This window comes from Rhinatrema bivittatum, chromosome 9, assembly GCF_901001135.1.
Source record: "Rhinatrema bivittatum chromosome 9, aRhiBiv1.1, whole genome shotgun sequence".
NCBI lineage: Eukaryota > Metazoa > Chordata > Amphibia > Gymnophiona > Rhinatrematidae > Rhinatrema > Rhinatrema bivittatum.
The window spans coordinates 48,784,776-48,804,158 of record NC_042623.1 but is presented as its reverse complement, the minus strand read 5'-3'; the positions used below and the strand labels follow the sequence as shown (position 1 = coordinate 48,804,158).

General features: G+C 44.0%; 1 protein-coding gene across 1 annotated transcript in view; it reads right to left on the bottom strand.

The window, feature by feature from the left end:
- AASS (aminoadipate-semialdehyde synthase) overlaps window positions 1-19,383 on the bottom strand; it is a 119,864-nt gene that overhangs the window by 32,755 nt on the left and 67,726 nt on the right. Inside the window, exons 15-18 of the mRNA XM_029615165.1 lie at window positions 15,980-16,109; window positions 15,763-15,873; window positions 5,198-5,306; window positions 2,328-2,468 (exon numbers count right to left, since the gene is read on the bottom strand). Of these exons, the coding sequence (XP_029471025.1) occupies window positions 2,328-2,468; window positions 5,198-5,306; window positions 15,763-15,873; window positions 15,980-16,109 (491 nt within the window). The remainder of the gene's footprint in view (window positions 1-2,327; window positions 2,469-5,197; window positions 5,307-15,762; window positions 15,874-15,979; window positions 16,110-19,383) is intronic.

Genomic DNA, 19,383 nt, shown 5'->3' with positions numbered 1-19,383 from the left:
GCACTATTGGGTGGAGAATGACTGGGCTCAGCACAGACGGGGCTTTTCCAGTTAGGTCTCCCTCCTGCCATTCCACAAAAGCAGGTGCTTTCTTGAATGCTATACCCAATGAGAATGAAAGATATGGCTTATTTCATGTAGTTATATTACATGTATTTGTAATTCTAACAAAGCTTTGACTGACTACCTTACCACAAAAAACTGCTACCGTTTCTTCCAACAGCAAGGCATGGCAAGGGGGGATATGGGAAGGGCAGGGTTTCAAGTGAGATGAGCATGGCTTTTTGTTAGGCAGATCCAATAGTTTCTGCAGTAAATGGACAGACAGTATGGATCTGGCAATATATTCGCCGTTCTAGTCTAGGTTCCTATGAATCAGCCCTTGGTGCAGCGGCGCAGACTCTGCCCCAGGTATCTAAACATCTTGTTCGAACATAAACAAAGCCACCAGTGAAAGCACCGCGGGTTCCCCTTAGAACAGAAAGTTTTTAAAACTAAGCTTTTCCCTTCAGATCACTCCGGAGATCCCTTGCACATTTTATTTTAAGAGAAAAGCCCAAACCAGGAAGTGGCCACGTTGAGCCGCAGTTCATTAATCAAGAGTAAAAAGACTCAAGGCAAACAGGAAAAGCATTTTAATAACTACTTCCATTTTCCAGTGTTGCCCTTTATGGAAATTATAGGCCCAATTTTCAGCTGCACTCAGCAGGCTAAGTGACGCCACTGGAACACCTGGACAGTCAGCGGCTGCCACTAATTTTTATCCAGCTAAAAGGTCAGCCAGCTGAGGGATGGGACAGAGTCACTTGTCCAGCTTACTTACCCCTGGATGCATTCATCCGCGATGTTTTATTGCAGGAGGGGGTCCCACTATCGTGGGGGGGTTGCCCCAATAGAGGGGCCCCTCCCCTGAAAAAAACAGTGCAGCTGCATGGCGCATTTTGTCTTACAGCCAAACCCAGCAGGGCAAAAGAACGCGCCTAGCCCTTTAAGATAATGGGCGGCCAAATCCTGAAGGGACCCCAAAAAAAACATTTTGCCACCACATGGGGAAGCTGAGCAGGGATCAAGGCTGACCCCCGTCTCAACCCAGGGCCACCACTTGAGGCAACCCTAACTCCCCCAAAGTGCAAAATTTTAAAAATGATTCCGTGCAGTGACAGCCTCAGCACCCCCCCACCCCCCCCCCCCCCGTCTATCAAATAAAAATAAAGACCAGGCCTGAGCCCTCCAAAAAAGGTTACATTGAAAAACAAGGTCCCGGGGGCCTTCAGCTCCCCTCCCTCCACCCAGAGTTCCCACGTCAGGGCTGGGTGCACCTCACACCCGGCCCGGTAGGCACCATTTTCCACAATGGTGCCAACCTGACCATGCCCCAGCCATGTGACTGGGGCAAGGTCCGGGGACCGGTCCCAAGAGGGGCCGAGGCCTGGACTCTAATTTGGACTTGGGAGGGTGGGGAGTGATTACAGAAGGGGGCTGGAACCCTACTTTCCTTTTTTTTAGCTTTCGGGGGTGGGAGTGGGTACAGGAAGGGGACCAGGCGCTAATTTCTGTGTTTTTAATTCTCAGGGACGGGGCCTGGTCTACATTTTTGTTTTAAGGACTGGACGGGTGGGAATGTTACCATGCGGGCTCAGTTTTTTTAAATTTTACACTTTGGGGGAGTCTGGGCCAGCGATTGGCAGCTCCAGGTTGAGACGGGGGTCAGCCCTGAACCCCGCTCCATCTCCTCTCTTTGCCACAAATTTTTTTTTGTTGTTGTTTGCTGCTGCTTTATTGTGAAGCAGGAGCCTCGGCACCCACGTCAGAATCCTGGGCCTCCCGCCTCACATTAACCTCTTTTCCAAGAGGTAGTATTTTATCATGGCTTACCACCTTTCTTGGTCGGCCACAATAAAATATTTGCATGGGATTGCTTATGCATGACCTTTTTGGCATGCAATTTGCATTATTCATGCAAGCAAATTGCATGCAAATAAGGTCATTGTACTAGGGGAGGAAACTTGGGCAGGGAGATGCAAAATATCATGTATATCGCTGATATAACGCATGTTAGAGCACTACCAAGCCTTGAGGCGTCTCCCAGTTAGTCAGATGAACTCTGATATTCAACATTATCTGGCTTACTTAGCCAGATAAGTGTTCGACTGCTATTTGGCTGTCCAAAAACTAGCCGGATAAACTTATCTGGCTAACTAAAAGACAGCCAAGTATATTCAACAGTACAGCTGCGTTGCAGTAGATCTTAGCCAAGTTAGCTAGTGGCTGAATTACCAGCGCCTACCTTCACTGGAAGAGAGGTCATTTGAAAAAATATGATTTACCTGTCCATTACTTAAATATGTGGCAGGCTGAATAGTGTTCCACAGAACTCCCAGTGGACTCCAACTAAACTTGTATCTGAGAGGATTGTCAGAAAATTCTGGAGAAGGCAGCCCTCCACAGAAGGAAATGTACGACTCTATCTGCAAAGACATGCGAGCAGAAATCTATTAAGTCCAGCACACCAAAATTTCAGATTAACCAGAGCATATACTTATATAGATATACAGATATATCTATATCCCGATATTCGGCATCATATAGCTGATTAAATTCAGATTTAGCCGGCTAAGTTCCAGCCACTGACTGTGCCCAGATATGCAAATGATGCCACTTACAGGCAGGAGGACTGCAGGACCCGAGGCAGCATGGACTCACCAGGGGAAGGTCCTATCAGACTAATCTGATTGATTTTTTTGCTTGGGTGACTAAAGAATTGGATCCAGGAAAAGCGCTCAATGTCATCTACTTAGATTTCAGCAAAGGTTTTGATAAGGTCCCGCATAGGCGGCTTGTGAATAAGATGAAAAGCTTGGGAGTGAGCACCAAGCTGGTGGCGTGGATTACAAACTGGTTGATGGATAGAAGTCAGCATGTGATGGTAAATGAAACCTACTCTGAAGAGAGAACGGTGTTAAGTGGAGTGCCACAAGGATCGGTGTTGGGCCCGGTCCTGTTCAATATCTTTGTGAGCGACATTGCAGAAAGGATAGAAGGTAAGGTTTGTATTTTTGCGGATGATACTAAGATCTGCAACAGAGTGGACACTTCTGAAGGAGCAGAGAGAATGAGATGTGATTTAGGGAAGCTTGAACAGTGGGTCAAAGATATGGCAGCTGGGATTCAATGCCAAGAAGTGCAGAGTCATGCATCTGGGGTGTGGTAATTCAAAAAAGTTGTATGTGATGGGGTGGGTGGGGGGAGGGCTGTTGTGCACGGAGCTAAAGAGGGACCTTGGGGTGATAGTGTCTGGTGATCTGAAGACAGCAAAGCAATGTGACAAGGCAATAGCTAAAGCCAGAAGAATGCTGGGCTGCACAGAGAAAGGAATAACCAGCAAGAAGGAGGTGCTAATCCCCTTGTACAGATCCTTGGTGAGGGCTCACCTGGAGTAGTGTGTTCAGTTCTGGATCCCTTATCTCAATTGGGACAGAGACAGGATGAAGGCAGTCCAGGGAAGGGCGACAAAAATAGTGGGGGGGGGGGGGGGTTCTCCATCAAATGACTTATGAGGAGAGGTTGAAGGACCTAATTATGTATACCCTGGAGGAGAGGAGGTGCAGGGGAGATATGATACAGACCTTCAGATACCTGAAAGGTTTTAATGATGCACAATCGGCAAACCTCTGCTGGAAAGAAATTAGTAAAACTAGGGGTCATGAAATTCCAGGAAGGACAACTCAGAACCAATGTCAGGAAATATTTCTTCATGGAGAGGGTGGTGGATGCCTGGAATATCCTTCCGGAGGAGATGGTGAAGACAAAAATAGTGAAAGATTTCAAAGGGGCATGGGATAAACACTGTGGATCCCTAAAGACTAAAAGATGGAAATGAAGAAAAGAGCGCATGGGGGTAACTTGCTGGTGTGGTAATTACTACCCTTAACCAATAAGCCTTCATACTGTTGATGCAACTCATTATTGCTCTCTGCTTTAATGGCAGGGGGAAAAGAGGAAAAGGGGAATTAGTTTTGGACAGCAACCAACAAGGACATTCAATTTTACGGTCTAGGAAAACAAATATGCATGGGGGTAACTTGCTGATACAGCTGCTACTACCCTTGACCAATAAGCCTTATACTTGTGATGTAATTTCAACATTGCTCTCTACTTCAACATCAAGAGATAAATATAACAGGGAATCGGACTCAGACAATAACCAACAAGAGCCCTGACTTTAACGGCTTGGGAAACTAAGTATGGGGGTAACTTGTTTGCCACAGCAGATGCCACCCCCTGATGCTACCATCATAGGGGAGCCCTGTATGGTGTGGGTGAGGCTACCATAAGCTTGCTGGGCAGACTGGATGGACCGTTTGTTCCTTTTCTGCTGTCATTTCTGTTTACTTGGATAAGAGGCGCAGTTTGAATATCTGGGCACAGTCAGTGGCTGCCACTTAGCCAGCTAACTTTTTATAGCGTAGGACTGCTATTCGGTTGTCTTAAAGTTAGCTGGATAAATTTATCCAGCTAACCTGTGCAGCCAGATAATAGCTAAATATCAGCCCCACAGATTTAAATTAAGACTGATTTTATCTGTAATTGTCTTTCTGTATGCTATTGCCTCATAATTTGTGCTTACTGCCCTATAATCCTGCAGGAACTAAGATGATGTATGTTCCTTTTTGTGTCCTGAAGGCATGTACCATATTTTTCTCTTGAATGAGACACTTTTGCTCCCAAAGACTCATATTGTGCGGGAGTTACTGTGTGTGGCACAATGGCTGTATTCAGTAAGCTCTCTCCTATGGAGACCAAGGTGGGAGAAAAAACCCAGATGATTAAAGCAGCGACCTCAATGATCAAAGTGGTTAATGATCATGGTGGTTAATGATCATGGTTAAGAGATAGATACCATGAGAGAGAGAATCTGTCTTTCTGTCAACAGAGCATGAGAAGTAAAACAAATCTAGGGGTTTCTTGCTTGAAGTATGCTATGTGATAACATACCCTATTGCATCCCAAACATACAGAAACCATTCACATCATGAGCAATAAGTTTATCTAAAAGGGCAAGCAATACATATAACCAATATTACATAAACCATAGAAAAGAGAATATTTTTCCTGTGTTTTACAGGAATTTACAATCCACGTGGTATAAAAATAAAACGTGGAACGTGGGCTTGGAGTTCATGGCAGCTGGGCTCACCTTTGCGCCTACTTCTCTTGCCTTATCAAAGCATTCCATCGCCAACATATGGTCGAGGCCAGGATCCAAGCCCATTTCACCAACGATCGTAACGCCAGCTTCTTCTGCACTGGAATCAATGTTAAAGAGCGCTAATTAAGCGATAGTGCAAGGGCTAAATAGTTCGTTTCAGACCCTATGCATACAGAGGAAAATTTGCAGTTGTTTTACACCAACAAAACCACGAAAAAACACGATTATCTCCCCTCACCCCCTCCCCCAGGGCGGGTAAAAGTAGGTGCCTTGTGAACCACGGGATAAAAAGGGGCAAGATTTCATTTTGAAAGCCCCGATCATACTTCAGCAGCTGAAGCAAAGTTTGGGGGTGCAAAGCCCCTGCATTCCAGTGCCAGTATGGATTTTCAAATCAGCCTGCAGGCGGATTACAAATGGGCTCCCACAAAATGGAGCCGGTGTGCTTACCTGAACAAAGTATCTCGAATGAGTGACTTATTTACGCTTCTCTTTTCTCTTATATAAATGATCCAAAGTCTGCATCTGCTTGCTCTTTTATTCTGGGAGGATTTCTTTTCACTCCACCATGCACCCGGCAACCCGTGCCTGCTGGGGGATTTTCAGAACAGGAGGGAAGCACAGGCACACCCATCTGACTCCAGGAGCTATCAAACGCTGGAGCCACTTGTCCCAGAAATCCCACAGCTAGCCGGGTTTTCGGGATATCCACTGTGAATGTGCACGAGCTCTATTTACACCCACCGAAGGCCCAGTAAATGCACATTCGTGGAAGACAGCCTGAATATGGGGTCTGGCAGCAGCATCACAAGGACAGGTTTGGGAAGCCGTTTCACGGAACTGTCACAAAAAGCCTGAAGGAGAAGACAGCGAGATAACAGTTCCTGGGGTGTGACCCACCTGGAGAGTTTCAACAACTTTCAAACCTGCATCTAACCACAAAATAAATAATTCCAAATCAAACACACGGAGAGGTCCAGACAGGAAGACAGCAGCTTATAGTTCACTGGCACACTAACAACTATGCTTTATTGTGCCGGGCAGACGATTAAAAGATTTTAAAAGAAAGATTTTAAAAAAGTAAAAAAAAAAAACGGTTCTGCTGGGCCTGCCCAGTGGCTGTGCTGCACAATGCCAGGCAGAAAGTCGCCAGTTCGATCTACAGGTTGGATCTTCTGCTGGTGAAGTTGCGGAGGCAGCGTTCAGTCCCGAGGGCAGGAAAGAGGAGTCCGGTCATTGCTTAAGAGTGACACCTAATGGCTGGATTTAGGGCTCACAACTGCAAGGTTCTGGAAGGACCATCACTGCGATGACCAGTCTATGAGGCAGACGTACTAAAAGTGCCCCAAAATTTAGCAAAATCCTCTTCACACATATAAACAATAGCTTAAGCCCAGTCGAAAACTTAAGGCGCACATCTGCATACAAGTCCAATGTACTCCCGTACATCGGCCTACAGATATTTAGGGGGAAGGGAAGGGGAGGGGATATGAAATCCCTGGGAGGTTGTGAAGGAAGGCACAAGGCACCAGATCCCAGCCCTGGTTCCAATTGGGCTGGGGCCGAACTGCTGGGCCGGAAAAAAAAGCCCCAAAACGTTCAGCTCCTTTAGTAAATATAAAACTAATCAATTCATGTACTAAAATGACATGAGATTTTAATTGATAAAACCAGACAGATTTTTTAAAAAAAGGTTTAAAAAAAAAAAAATCCAAAGTAAGAAGCCCTAAGTCTTAGGAAAGCCCTGCGGGGGGGGGTGGCGTGTGTGCTTTCTGCAGGAAGGCGCGTCACGCGGTGTGAAAACCTGGAAAGGTAACTAACCTACGCCCTACAGCCAGAACCATTCTTTTTTGGTTTGTTTGTTTTAATCTTTTTTTTTTATTATCAAAGCAAACAGAGTAACAGAAGTACAACATTGTTATCAAAACAAGATAAATACACAACTGTCAGCAATGCTTGTAAAACACAGTTAAAGTCAGTTACAGACCTTTGCCTTAATAATAAGTTTTATAGTGTAAAGTATCTTTTCCTCCCTCCCACCCCTTCAGGCAACGAGAGTTACAGCAATCAACTCATAGGTACGTAAATGGTGAGATCTGCTGACGCAGTTGTTGACGTTTGTATAAAGTTGGGATGCAAATAAAGATGTGCTATTGTTGTTCTTACACCCCGTCTATTCAGCTCACTAAGATCAGATGGACACAAAATCAGAAAGAGATCAACTCATCCCTGGCCTTCTAACCATCTTGCATAGGGGTCCCAGACCTTGAGAAATGAGGATAGTCTACCTCTATGGACCGCTGTAAGGCGCGCCATCTGATATGAGCTATGTAACCAATGCTGGACCTTAGCAAGGCTTGGTCACATACAGTTTTTCCAATGTACTGCCAATTCTATCCTTGCTGCAATAAATACTTGTTGCACGAAACGTTGTGCTTCTTTATTTAACGTATCAATGGGTAAATTTAAAAGAATATGCCATGGTTTAACCTCTATGCTTTTGTGGATAACAGAGAATACCCAAGTTAGGATCGCTGGCCAATAACTATTTAATTTTGGGCATTGCCACCTAATGTGATAGTACGTACCCACACTACCACAACTCCTCCAACATACATGTGGCACCAAAGGTGAAAATCGATGTATCATTACAGGGGGTGTAATGCCATCTGTATATCATCTTATAGCAGTTCTCCTGCAGGCTAGTTGATATAGAACACTTGTGCGCAGTTGTAAATATGAGGTCCCATTCTGTGTTTGTGAGCGTTTGGTCAAAGTCAGTGGCCCATGCTCATTGTTGCCGGAAGTGGCCTGAGGATTTTCCATTTAATAGAGTGTATATTTTGGATATGATACCATGTAAATTACGTGCATTTATACAATAGTTTTCAGTGTGCCAGTCATACGTAATATACCCTGTCTTAATGCCCATTTAACAGCATGATATAGGCTAGCGTATAGCAGAAAATCCACGTGTTCTAAGTGGTAACAAGTAACCAATTCCTCTTTTGTCATGATAACACCCTGAGTCTGGATGTGTTCTACATGGATAATGCCCGCCTGAATCCACTGAAGAGATGCAACCGACTGCTGATTAGCTGGGATTAAGGCATTGCCAAAGATATGTGTCAATAAAGTTTACCATTCAGGCCCTACTACAAAAGATCTCCATTGAGACCACACCCATAGAGAAGTGGCTAAAGCATACAGCATATAAGTGATCCCTCTCCAAGTGGATTTCGGTTGCCAGGGTAAAGCGGATATGGGCAGCTGGCCAGCAAATGTCTATTCTAATAACACCCATTGAGGGATTGACGTGGTCTTATGGATAAACACTATAGCCCGTAGTTGTGCAGCACAGTAATACCAGGCCAGATTTGGGACACCAAGACCTCCCCTATTTTTGGGTAAGTATAAAGTAGACCTGTTTACTCTTGGTGGCCGCTTCCGCCAAATGAAACCAAATAGAATTTTCTGCCACTTTTTCAGTATCGAAGATGCTATGAATATTGGGATGGTTGTAAAAACGTACAACAATCTAGGCAAAACATTCATTTTAAGAATGGCAATACGGCCCATCCAGGAAAAAGTGCTCCTTGACCAGCGCCCCAAATTTTTCTGAATGGATATTAGTAATGGAGTGTAATTAAGAGCAAAGAGTTGATATGCATGACTTCCAATACGGATTCCCAGATATTTCAGTGCCGAGGAAGCCCACTTGAAAGGGAGTTGTTTCATAAGTACAAGGGCCTCAGGTTTAGGTAAGGTAATATTAAGAATTTCCAACTTATCATAATTCACCTTAAGTCCAGAGACACCACTGAAAGCCATTAACTCAGTCATGACTCCCTTTAAAGAAATGAAAGGATCTGTTAAGGTGAACATGATATCGACGGCAAATAATGAAATTTTAAAGTAATGGTGGCCTCTTTTAATACCCCGAACATTTAAGGCCACTCTTATGCGATTCGTAAAAGATTCTAAAAATAACGCAAACAAGAGGGGGCGACAATGGGCAGCCTTGTCTTGTACCCCGTCCTATAGAAAACGCTTCTCCATATCTCCCATTGATCTTCACTCTAGCCGAGGGGTGATCATACAGCTTCATGATCCAGGTAATGAAATAGGCACCAAAACGTATATGTCTTAATGTCTCAAACAGAAAAGGACACTGGGCCAAATCAAACGCCTTCTCAGCGTCAAGAGATAGTAATACTGCAGGGGAGTGAGTATGATGCATCAAGTCAATAATATCCACAATCCTGCGGATATTATCGGCAGCCAACCTACCCGGGACGAAACCCACCTGATCTGGGTGAACCAGTCCAGGTAAAACACCATTTAATCTTGCTGCTTTTACCCGAGCCAGAATTTTTAGATCAAGATTGATCAGCGATATCGGCCGGTAGGAGCCACAGACTTCTGGGTCTCTACCCGGCTTGGCTATAACAGATATTCCCGCTGTGTTAGCCCCATGTGCCAAACAATCATCCCCTCGAAGAGAGTTGAACATATCTGTGAGTGGGGTTACTAATGTAGATGAGAATTTTTTATAATAAGCTGCAGTAAAACCGTCTAACCCCGGAGCTTTTCCCATCTTTAAATTTTTTATAGCCGCCATGACTTCCAAAGTTGTAGTCGGTTTGTCCAAATACTCAAGTTGGACTTTGGAGAGGGTCGGTAAATTCACCGTATCTAGGTAGTTTCGTATCTGGGGATCCGTAATAGATGTCTCTGATGCATATAACGTGGCGTAAAAGTCCGTAAAGGACTTCCTGATTCCAATCGAGGAAGTTTCTATTACTCCTAGGGGGTTGCGTATTTTTGCCACTAATGTTTGTGCCCTAGCAGACTTCAATTTTTGAGCCAAATATCTGTTCACTTTGTTGCCCCCTTCAAAGAATTGTTGTTTCAGCATGTCTAAATGGTGGCTAACATCTGAATCGTCAAGTGCTCTCAACGAGTCCTTAACCTTCAATAATTTTTGATAGACATGCTGTGACAAACTGGTGGTATGTTGCAGAGTCAAGAGGTCTAACTCCTTCAAGCGGGACCTACGCTCCGATTCTCGAGTTTTGTTGCAGTGGGCAGCCCTAGCTATCATTATACCTCGGACCACTGCCAAGGAGCATTCCCATAATGTGGAGGGGGATATGCCCTCTGTTCTATTAAGACTAAAATATTCTTGCAGCTGGTGGCCAAGGCGCACAACAAAGTCCCTATCTTTAAGCAGACTGTCATTTAGCCGCCATGTGCGGAGCCCAGGATCTGAGTCTTGTAGGTAAGCCTCTATCCATATGGGTGCATGGTCTGACCACATTATGTTTGTTTGTTTGTTTGTTTATTTATTTATTTATTTATTTAAGGTTTTTATATACCAGCAATCACGAGAACATATCTTGCTGGTTTACATGAAACGGGAGTGCATTAAATACATCAAACTAGAACTCAGGTGACCGAAAGTACAGTTACAATTAACAAGGGTGGCAGAACTTGGTGAAGAGGAAGAAAAAGGAAAGAATAAATGGTTAAACGATATACAAGTCACATTACAAGTTATGTACAAATGGCATGATTAATGGCTGAATGTTTTGAGGAGTCCTTGGGTTGTGTCCTTGGATTGTGTCATTAAATTGTGTCTTGGAAAGCTTGCTTGAATAACCAAGTCTTAAGTCTTTTCCTAAAAGTTGGGAGGCAAGGTTCCAGTCTGAGATCTGTGGGCAATGAATTCCACAGAAGGGGGCCAGCTGTGGAGGTGGCGCGATCTCTTAGGGTAATGTGTCTAGTCGTTTTTGCAGGGGGAACTTGGAGTGTGCCTCTATAAACATCTCTGGTAGGTCTTGTCGAGTTGTATACTTGTAGAGGAAATTGAAGATCGAGGGAAGTGCATTGATGTATAGTTTTGAAAATGATACATATGGTTTTGTACATGATACGGAAGTATACGGGTAGCCAATGTAGCTCTTTCAGGATGGGAGATATGTGGTCTCTTTTTCTTGTGCCAGTTAGTAGTCGGGCTGCTGAATTTTGCACCATCTGTAATGGTTTGGAATAGGAAGAAGGCAGACCTAGCAATAGGGAGTTGCAATAGTCTAATTTTGAAAAAATGACTGCCTGGATGATCGTTCTGAAGTCTTGAGCATGGAAGAGAGGTCTTATCCTTTTCAAAACCTGGAGTTTATAGAAGCAGTCTTTGGTTGTTTTGTTGATGTGTGCCTTGAAGTTTAGCCGGTTGTCCAATAACACTCCTAAGTCTCTAACTTGTGCAGTAGGTAGGTTGGTGGGAAGAGTAATGTTAGGTGTATTGTTCTCGGGAGAGATGAGTAGGATTTCTGTCTTGGAGGAATTTAAGATGAGGTGAAGGCTGTTGAGAAGTTGTTTGATTTTTTGGTGGCATGATTCCCAGTAGTCAAGAGTTTTAGAGTATGTGTCTTTGACGGGGATGATGATTTGAATATCATCTGCATATAGGAAGTACTTTAGATTGAGGTCAGTGAGAAGTTGGCAAAGAGGAAGCAGGTAAATATTGAATAGAGTCGGAGATAATGAAGAACCTTGTGGGACTCCTATGGCAGAGTCAAATCTTGAGGATTCCTTGTTTTGGAGTTTAACTTTGTAACCTCTGTTGTTGAGAGAGGTTTTGAACCAAGATAGGACGGTGCCGCAGATTCCTATGGACGATAACTGGTTTAAGAGGATGGTGTGGTTGACCGTGTCGAACGCTGCTGATAGGTCTAACAAGATCAATAGAAAAGAGTTTCCTTTGTCGAGGCCCAGTAAGATATGGTCTGTCAACGAAGTGAGGAGGGATTCTGTGCCTCGATTTTTATGGAAGCCGTGTTGTGGGATGAAGAGAAGATTGTTGTCTTCGATGAAATCTGAGAGTTGAGAGTTCACTAGTTTTTCCATGATCTTGGCGATGAATGGGAGGTTAGCTATGGGGCGGAAGTTGTTAGGGTCCTTCGGGTCTAGGTTGGGTTTCTTTAGGAGCGGTGAGATTGAGGCCATTTTAAGATCATCTGGGAAGGTTCCTTGGGCTAGAGAGCAGTTGATGATCTTTTTCAATGAAGTGGCTATTGTGTCTGGAATAGATAGAAGAAGTTTGGAGGGGATGTGGTCTGCAGGATGAGACGAAGGTTTCATTCTTCTCAGGATGGTTTGTATCTCCGTGGAAGAGACGGGTTCAAAGGTGTTTAAGCTGACGTTTTTGTGGGCAGGTTGTTGATATGTCTGGAGGTCGGCTGTATTGGAAGGCAGTTGTGTTAAGAGATTGGTGATTTTATTTTGGAAAAACTGAGCGAGTTCTTCCGCTTTGGGTTGTGCCATGTTGCCTGGGATTTCTCGCGGAATGGTTTGAGTGAGGCTGGAGACATAAGCGAAGAGGGCTTTGGCGTCAAAAACCAGGTTGTGAATCTTAGATGCATAATAGTCTTTTTTTGATTTTGAGGTGAGAGATTTGTACTGGTAAAGTGTGGATTTGTATGAAAAAATGGTGATGTCACAAGGGGTTTTGCGCCAAGTCGCTTCTTTTTTTCTTAAACTTTGTTTTAGTTTTCTGAGTTCATTAGTGAACCACGGTTGTCTGTTGGATGCATTGGTGTGAGATCTTTTTGTAGTTGAAGGACAGAGCTTGTTGGCTATGTTTTCTGTTATGTTGTTCCAGGAGCGAATGGCAGTGAATGTTGTCTATGTTCACTGAGCACACTGCGTTCTGAAAGGTATGACTGATGAAAAAATAATCAATTCGAGAGTATGAATTACGGGGCTTAGAGAAAAAGGTGTAAGAACGTGACTTGGGAAACCTCTGGCGCCAAATATCCACTAGGCTCTACCGCTCCAAGAAATCATGCCATTCACTCCTCATACCCTTGGCAGGGCTGCCTTTAGCTGAACTATCAACTTTGGGATCCCAAGGGGCATTAAAATCACCACCAAGAATGAGTTCACCCTCTGTATATTGCTGGAGTACCCGATCAATGCTAGCTAAAAATGGAATTTGACTTGTGTTTGGGAAATACACATTAAAAAGGGTAAAGATTTTAGAACCCACCCGTATTTTAAGCAATAGGAATCTACCCATAGGATCTAGAAACTTAAACAACACTTCATGAATCAGGGAATTGGCAATAAAAATGCCCACCCCTGCGTATCTGGAGTTCTTAGTGCTAGCAGCCCAGTGCGCACCTGTGTATTGTGAGAAAGTGAGTAGGCGCTCGTAGCGCTTTCTAACATGTGTTTCCTGCATGAAGGCCACTGCTGCATTCTGAGATTGTAACTTTTTTTAAAAGCAGCTGTTTCCGTGGGGTGTTTAGCCCCTTCACATTAAGCGAAAATATACGCATAGCCATTAGCAGTTGTAAAACACAGGGACCTCTCCCTGTGGGAAACCGCTCCCAAGTCATTCAATAGTGTTAGTATTCTGTGAGGCCTACCCGTAGAAAGCACAGAGGTGTCCACAGCCTTAGAAAATCTCACCACCCTACCCGCTATATATATATCTGAAAATGAAAAACCCTTGTTACCATGCCCAATAATCTGGAACTATTCCATCTAACTTTCACAGAATAAGTTACTCCGGGGAGAACCAGCATTTTTTAATGAGGCCAGACACTCCTCTAGCCCCCTCCCCCCACAAACCTCTAAACAGCTTGTTGTATAATACAGAAATTGAAAGCGAAAGATAGCGAAAAAAACTTAAGTTATAACCGTCTGTATGTGAAGTTATAGAACTCAGAAACAACAGTGAATTAATGTCTCTGGCTAGCACTGGTGTGCTAATCCTCTGGACAAGTCATTTAAATTCTGGAACCTCCTTCAACAAGCCTGCAGGCCGTTACCCGTTGTGTCCCATAAGACTAACGGTTGTCCTTCAGCCTTGGTCACTGACAGGAGATTGCTGAGCATCCGATTGCCTGCAAAGGCATTTGCCACCCTTACCAGTCCGTTGCCATCTGGGGTAAGTATCCATTTTGTCAGCAGCCGGCACAATCTTAGGGGCCTGGAAGTTTGCAGGGAGTTGTGCCCAGGGGCGGATTGGCCTATCGGGGGATCGGGCACCCCCGGTGGGCCAATCGCTCCAGTCATGTGGTCTGCCGTGCGCGGCCGTGACAGAGCCGCGCTCAGCAGACCACGTGATGTGTCCTGGGCCGGCCTGGGTGGCAAATACCCGGGCCGGGCCGACATCGTGAATCTGCCGCTGGTTGTGCCTCTGGAAGGCCTCTACAGCCTCCCCCAGTGATTTTATACAGTAGGTAATGCCTTTCACTTGAAACTGCAGTCCGAAGGGGTAGGTCCATCGGTACCTGATCATGCTGGCACGCAAATTCGCTGTGACTTCATGAAGTTCATACCTACCGCTTAAGGTAACAGGCACCAGATCTTGATAGATTGCCAGATTAGCATTTTTCCAACTATTTTCTTTCATCCTCCGTGCCGCTTCGTACACTTTAGTCTTTTGGGAACAATTGTGAAAATAAATTGTCGCGCGGTCGAGAATCATTGCGTTGTCCACGTGCCCGATCTAGGTAGATATCCCATGGCGTCGGGACCGCATTATTCTGCTCCTGCTTGTTCGCTGCGAGAATGTAAGCACAGATTTGTTGAGCGACTTCAGTCGCGTCTGCAAATTCCACCTTATCTGGGACCCTCATATACGCAGGTTACTCCTCCTACTGCGATTCTCGAGGTCTTCGACTTTATTGGCCAGGGAAGATAGCTCAGTGCGGATTTCTGTGTGCTGCTTATTAAATTGATTAATAATCTCTCCATGCTTTTCAAGCCACACATCCATTTCATCCACTCTAGTGCCAAGTGCGCTGAACTCCTCCTTGAGGTCCGCCATGGCGGCCATAAGATCAGTTTTGTGCTGGCGCAGGTCAGACCGCAGTTCTATAAACCAGTTGCATATCTCATTCTGAGACAGTGAGTCAGATTGCAAACTGGTCTCCAGCATAGGGTGGACGCTAGGAACACTTGGTAGAAAGTCGGTTTCGTCTGAACTGATGTCCGCTGCTGCATCCGCTTCAGGCCCTGAGTCTGGCTGCAGCTTCCCATATGAAAATTGTTTTAGATCGGCGGTTTTCCTTTTTGCTGCCATTGGAAGATGTGTGGTGGTTGGTAAGTGATACCCTGTAGATCTTTTCTCCGTATAGTTCGGGTTATTTTCGCTGAATTAGACAGTAAGAAGGTTTGTGAGGGACAGCGCTCTGGTTTTAGGAGTCTGCTCCCATCAACCGCCGAATAGCGTCCCCCAGCCAGAACCGTTCTGAAAGGAAAGCTTCTCACCCCAAGAAGATACCAAGGAGGGATACACACCAAAAAGTTAGGCACTCCTGTTTTTTGTAATTCCACATTTCAAATGTCTCCCTGAAGCCCCCATGCGCCACCAAGTACAAAACCCTTTCTAGTACTACAATCCAGTAGGACACTGTAGGATAACCGCCTCTATAGTACAAAGGCAGCAAAATACCTATAAAGACAGTTCAGGAGAGAAAAAGAAAAGCAACCAAAAATAAATAAAAAGTATAAAAGTCTTTTACGTTCCTTATCGGTACCTTCTTTGTAGTTCTTTCATGGCAGGGGTTAGATAGCTAGCTGTGACCAAATTCACCTTATTGGCAATGCATTTCTTAGCCACCAAGGGATGAGCTGAATAAGGCAGTAAGCTGAAAAGACAAACCAAAAGTTAAAAGCAGACATGGCTGGGAATGACAGTGCACACAAACGTCCTGGCAACCGGAGGGCAAACGTTTCCAAACGCACGCTGCTCACCTGACCACCAGCTTGTGCTTCTTGATTAGCAGGGAGAGTTTTTCATCGTTTTTAAGCACATCCATGCAAAGAGGAATGGTGTTGTTATACTTTTTCGCCAGGTGCTCAACTTGATCCTTTGCCACGGATGCTGCATTTTCAGAAAAAGCATCAAGCTCAAAAATTCTGAAAGCTGTTAACCATATTATTCGAAAACATTGTAATGAAATACTGTTTATTTAGGGAAGGAACCTATATGGCAGAATGAGCTGAAACATGCAGTTAGTTTCTGAGTGCCTTGCTCTTTGAACAAAACATATGTTTGTAAGTGTTTATACAGAGATCTGATAAGCTTCCTTTTTACTTTTTGCCTTCTTTGCTTAATAAATCAAAAAAAATCATGTGGTTAGAACAGAATAGGATTTCTTTCTTTGTAAGTTAGGTAAAATATTTACAGTAGTTTCCTACTTTGGTTAGAAATGAAAAGGTATCCGGTAGCTGTCTTTGTCTTCCCATGTGATTCGATTTAAAAGATGAATCACATTTTTCTACATGAACGCGCGCACACACACACGCACACACACACACACACACATTTTTCTCTGGGCAGTCAATGGCCTTTTGCTCCCTGCTGTTCTGTAGCTTATGCTAGCTACAAGCCCCCATGCCTTGGCAATCTAATGGCACCACTGGGCACTTGCTTAAAGTTCAAACAAGCCAAACATGCCAGCAACACTGAACTGTAAAACAGAGGAAAAAGAGCAGGTGTACAATGTGCTTGATTAAGAGCAACTTATTTGCTTTCAAGCAACGATCCAAAATTAAACAAATCCATGAAAAATTACAGCCAGGCAGACCCAGGGCTAGTTTAACAGCACAGTTGAAGCACCATGGGGGTCCAAAGTTTGATTGCTGGGCATAGGATTCGGACTCAGAGCATCATAAGCAGAAACTTCTCTATTTCCAGGACAGAACACGACTTACATTGCTCTGGTTTCTGGTCTCGGATCAGCAGTAAAGTGGTCGAGTGTGCCTATGTTAGCTGCAGGCTAGAAAGGGCTCTGTTATCATAGCATTAGAAGAAAACTACCTTTGGATAGTGTAGACCACTTTTAAAAACCTGCTGCAGGAAATGAGTGAGCAAGTGCGAGGAACTGCTCAGACGGCTGCCGGAGAATCCTGAATACCGTGAATCATATGGATTTTCCATGGCCTAGGAGGCCAGTGGTGCATTGTATGGTGGTGTCTCTCCCTGAAGTTTGAAAGAGCTGAGCACAAGGTTGAAGGTTTTGAATCAGAGAAGACTGGCAAGAAAAGCCATCAGGTAGTTAAATTCTAAGTGGAGTGAGGATTTTTGGGGGGGTAATGTTTTCTGTTTAAAAGGCTAACAGGCCCTCCCCACCCCCTCAACATCATGTTGCCCCAAGGTTTGTACACATAACTTGTATAAGTAATTGAAAGACCATGCCACATATTTTTTACACTAAATTGTGTTCTATGCTGTATTTTCTTAGCGGTGGTGCAAAATTAAATAATTCCGAGGAGCAGAGAAACAGACACCCTCCATCACACAGGCTTGAGATCTAGGCAGCAGCACAGGCAAGTGACTGGGGAGCATAACCAAAAAGAAAAGCAGATCCAGCTATGAGAGCAGCGATGGCAAACACCACTCTTCGAGCGCCAAAAAACACGCAGTTTTTAGGATTTCTTCCGTGAATATTCGTCAGCTAAATCTACATAGTTCTAAAATCTGGACAAAAGTGGGCCAGGAGTTTGCCATCACTGTTCTGGTTAAAAGGGACAGTGAGCTAACAGTGTAACTATGGAAAGCAAGACAGCAGGTACGTTTAAAAAAAAAAGAGACCTACTAAGGTTTTGGCTGTCTAACTTTGGGAGTTAGGTTCCTAAATTGGCCTTTTTGAACATTTGCTAGAGCTGGGTAGCTAAATTTAAGCACCTAGGAATCAACATCAAATGCATTTTGTCCAGTTCGGTCCTTGTCTGTGTTAGGGGCAGGGCTTATCTGGCTAAGTTAGCTGGATAAATGCAGATTTTCAGCATGGTTGGGATGACAGTCAGATAACTTTAGGGCTGTCGGTGAGCATCCCTAGAGTTAGCCAAAGTAAGCTTATCTGACCAACTTCGATATGAAAGGGGATATGCAGCAGTGCACCACGCCACTGAATATCCAACTAAAGTGAGCCAGATAAGATTATCCAGCTACATTTTCTAGCCAGCTGGCAGCTGAAAATGGACTCCTAGTTTCAGTGGGTCCTTAATTTAGGGTCCTAAAACGTGGGTGGTTACAGTGGGCAGAGTAAGGGCAGAGAAACAAAATTAGGTGCTTAGCAGTCATTTTCAACCTTGGCACCTAATTTAGGACTCTAAATCTAGACAAATGAACAGCAGTCCTAAATTTAGGTCCATAAGCTTCAAGCCCCTAAATTTAGGTGAATTTTCAACTTAAAATTTAGGCTCCTAGGTTTGATTGCAAATAGGAACCTAACTTAGGTGTCTAAATTTAGAAGCTCTGCTTTTTTGAATATCGGTCTCAAAGAGCCACTGTGGCTTGGCAAGTTAGCTGGATAAACTTATCCGGCTAACAGTTTACATATTCAGCACAGCAGCAGCACCTGCTGAATATATCCGGCTATCTTAAAGTTAGCCGGATAGGTTTATCTGAATAACTTTAGGGCAGGTGTTATCCAGCTAACTCAGCTCTTCCAACTTATACCCCTGGAATGCCCCAACTTATCCAGCCAAATTTTAGCTGTATAAAAAGTTATCCAGCTAGAATTTGGCCAGATAAGAACCCAAATATTCATTTAGCTGGCTAACTTCTGAATTATCCAGCTAAATGCTTCTGAATAAGGACCTCAAAATGACCTAAAAGAGAGAGAGAGTTGTCTGAAAACTAAAGAATATTACAAAAGGTTCAAAAGCCCCTGAAGTGCCACCTCCTCTGATAAGAATGGGAAAACAATCTCCTGCCCTACCTCTGGGATCAAGACAGTCACTATTTATATTCTCTTGGAATTTTTCCAAAATTTACACAAGGAGGTCCATATTTAGTATGCATGCAAGCAGACAGTTATCTGCCTAAAGTTAGCTGGATAACTTGTCACAGATTCAACAGGACAAGTCTCTTACTGAATATACTCAGCTAAAGTAATCAGCGTAACGAAAATCAGATAACTTTTAAACCTAACCAGTCATATTTGAATATAACTAGTTCAATTTAATGTTATCCAGTTATGTGTACCTAGATAACCTAAATCTTAACCAGCTACATAATAGGGATGTGCATTTATTTGAAATGAATGGAGAAATTACTTACCTGATAATTTTGTTTTTCTTAGTGTAGACAGATGGACTTAGGACCCATGGGTTATGCTCCCTACCCAGCAGATGGAGACGGAGTCAGA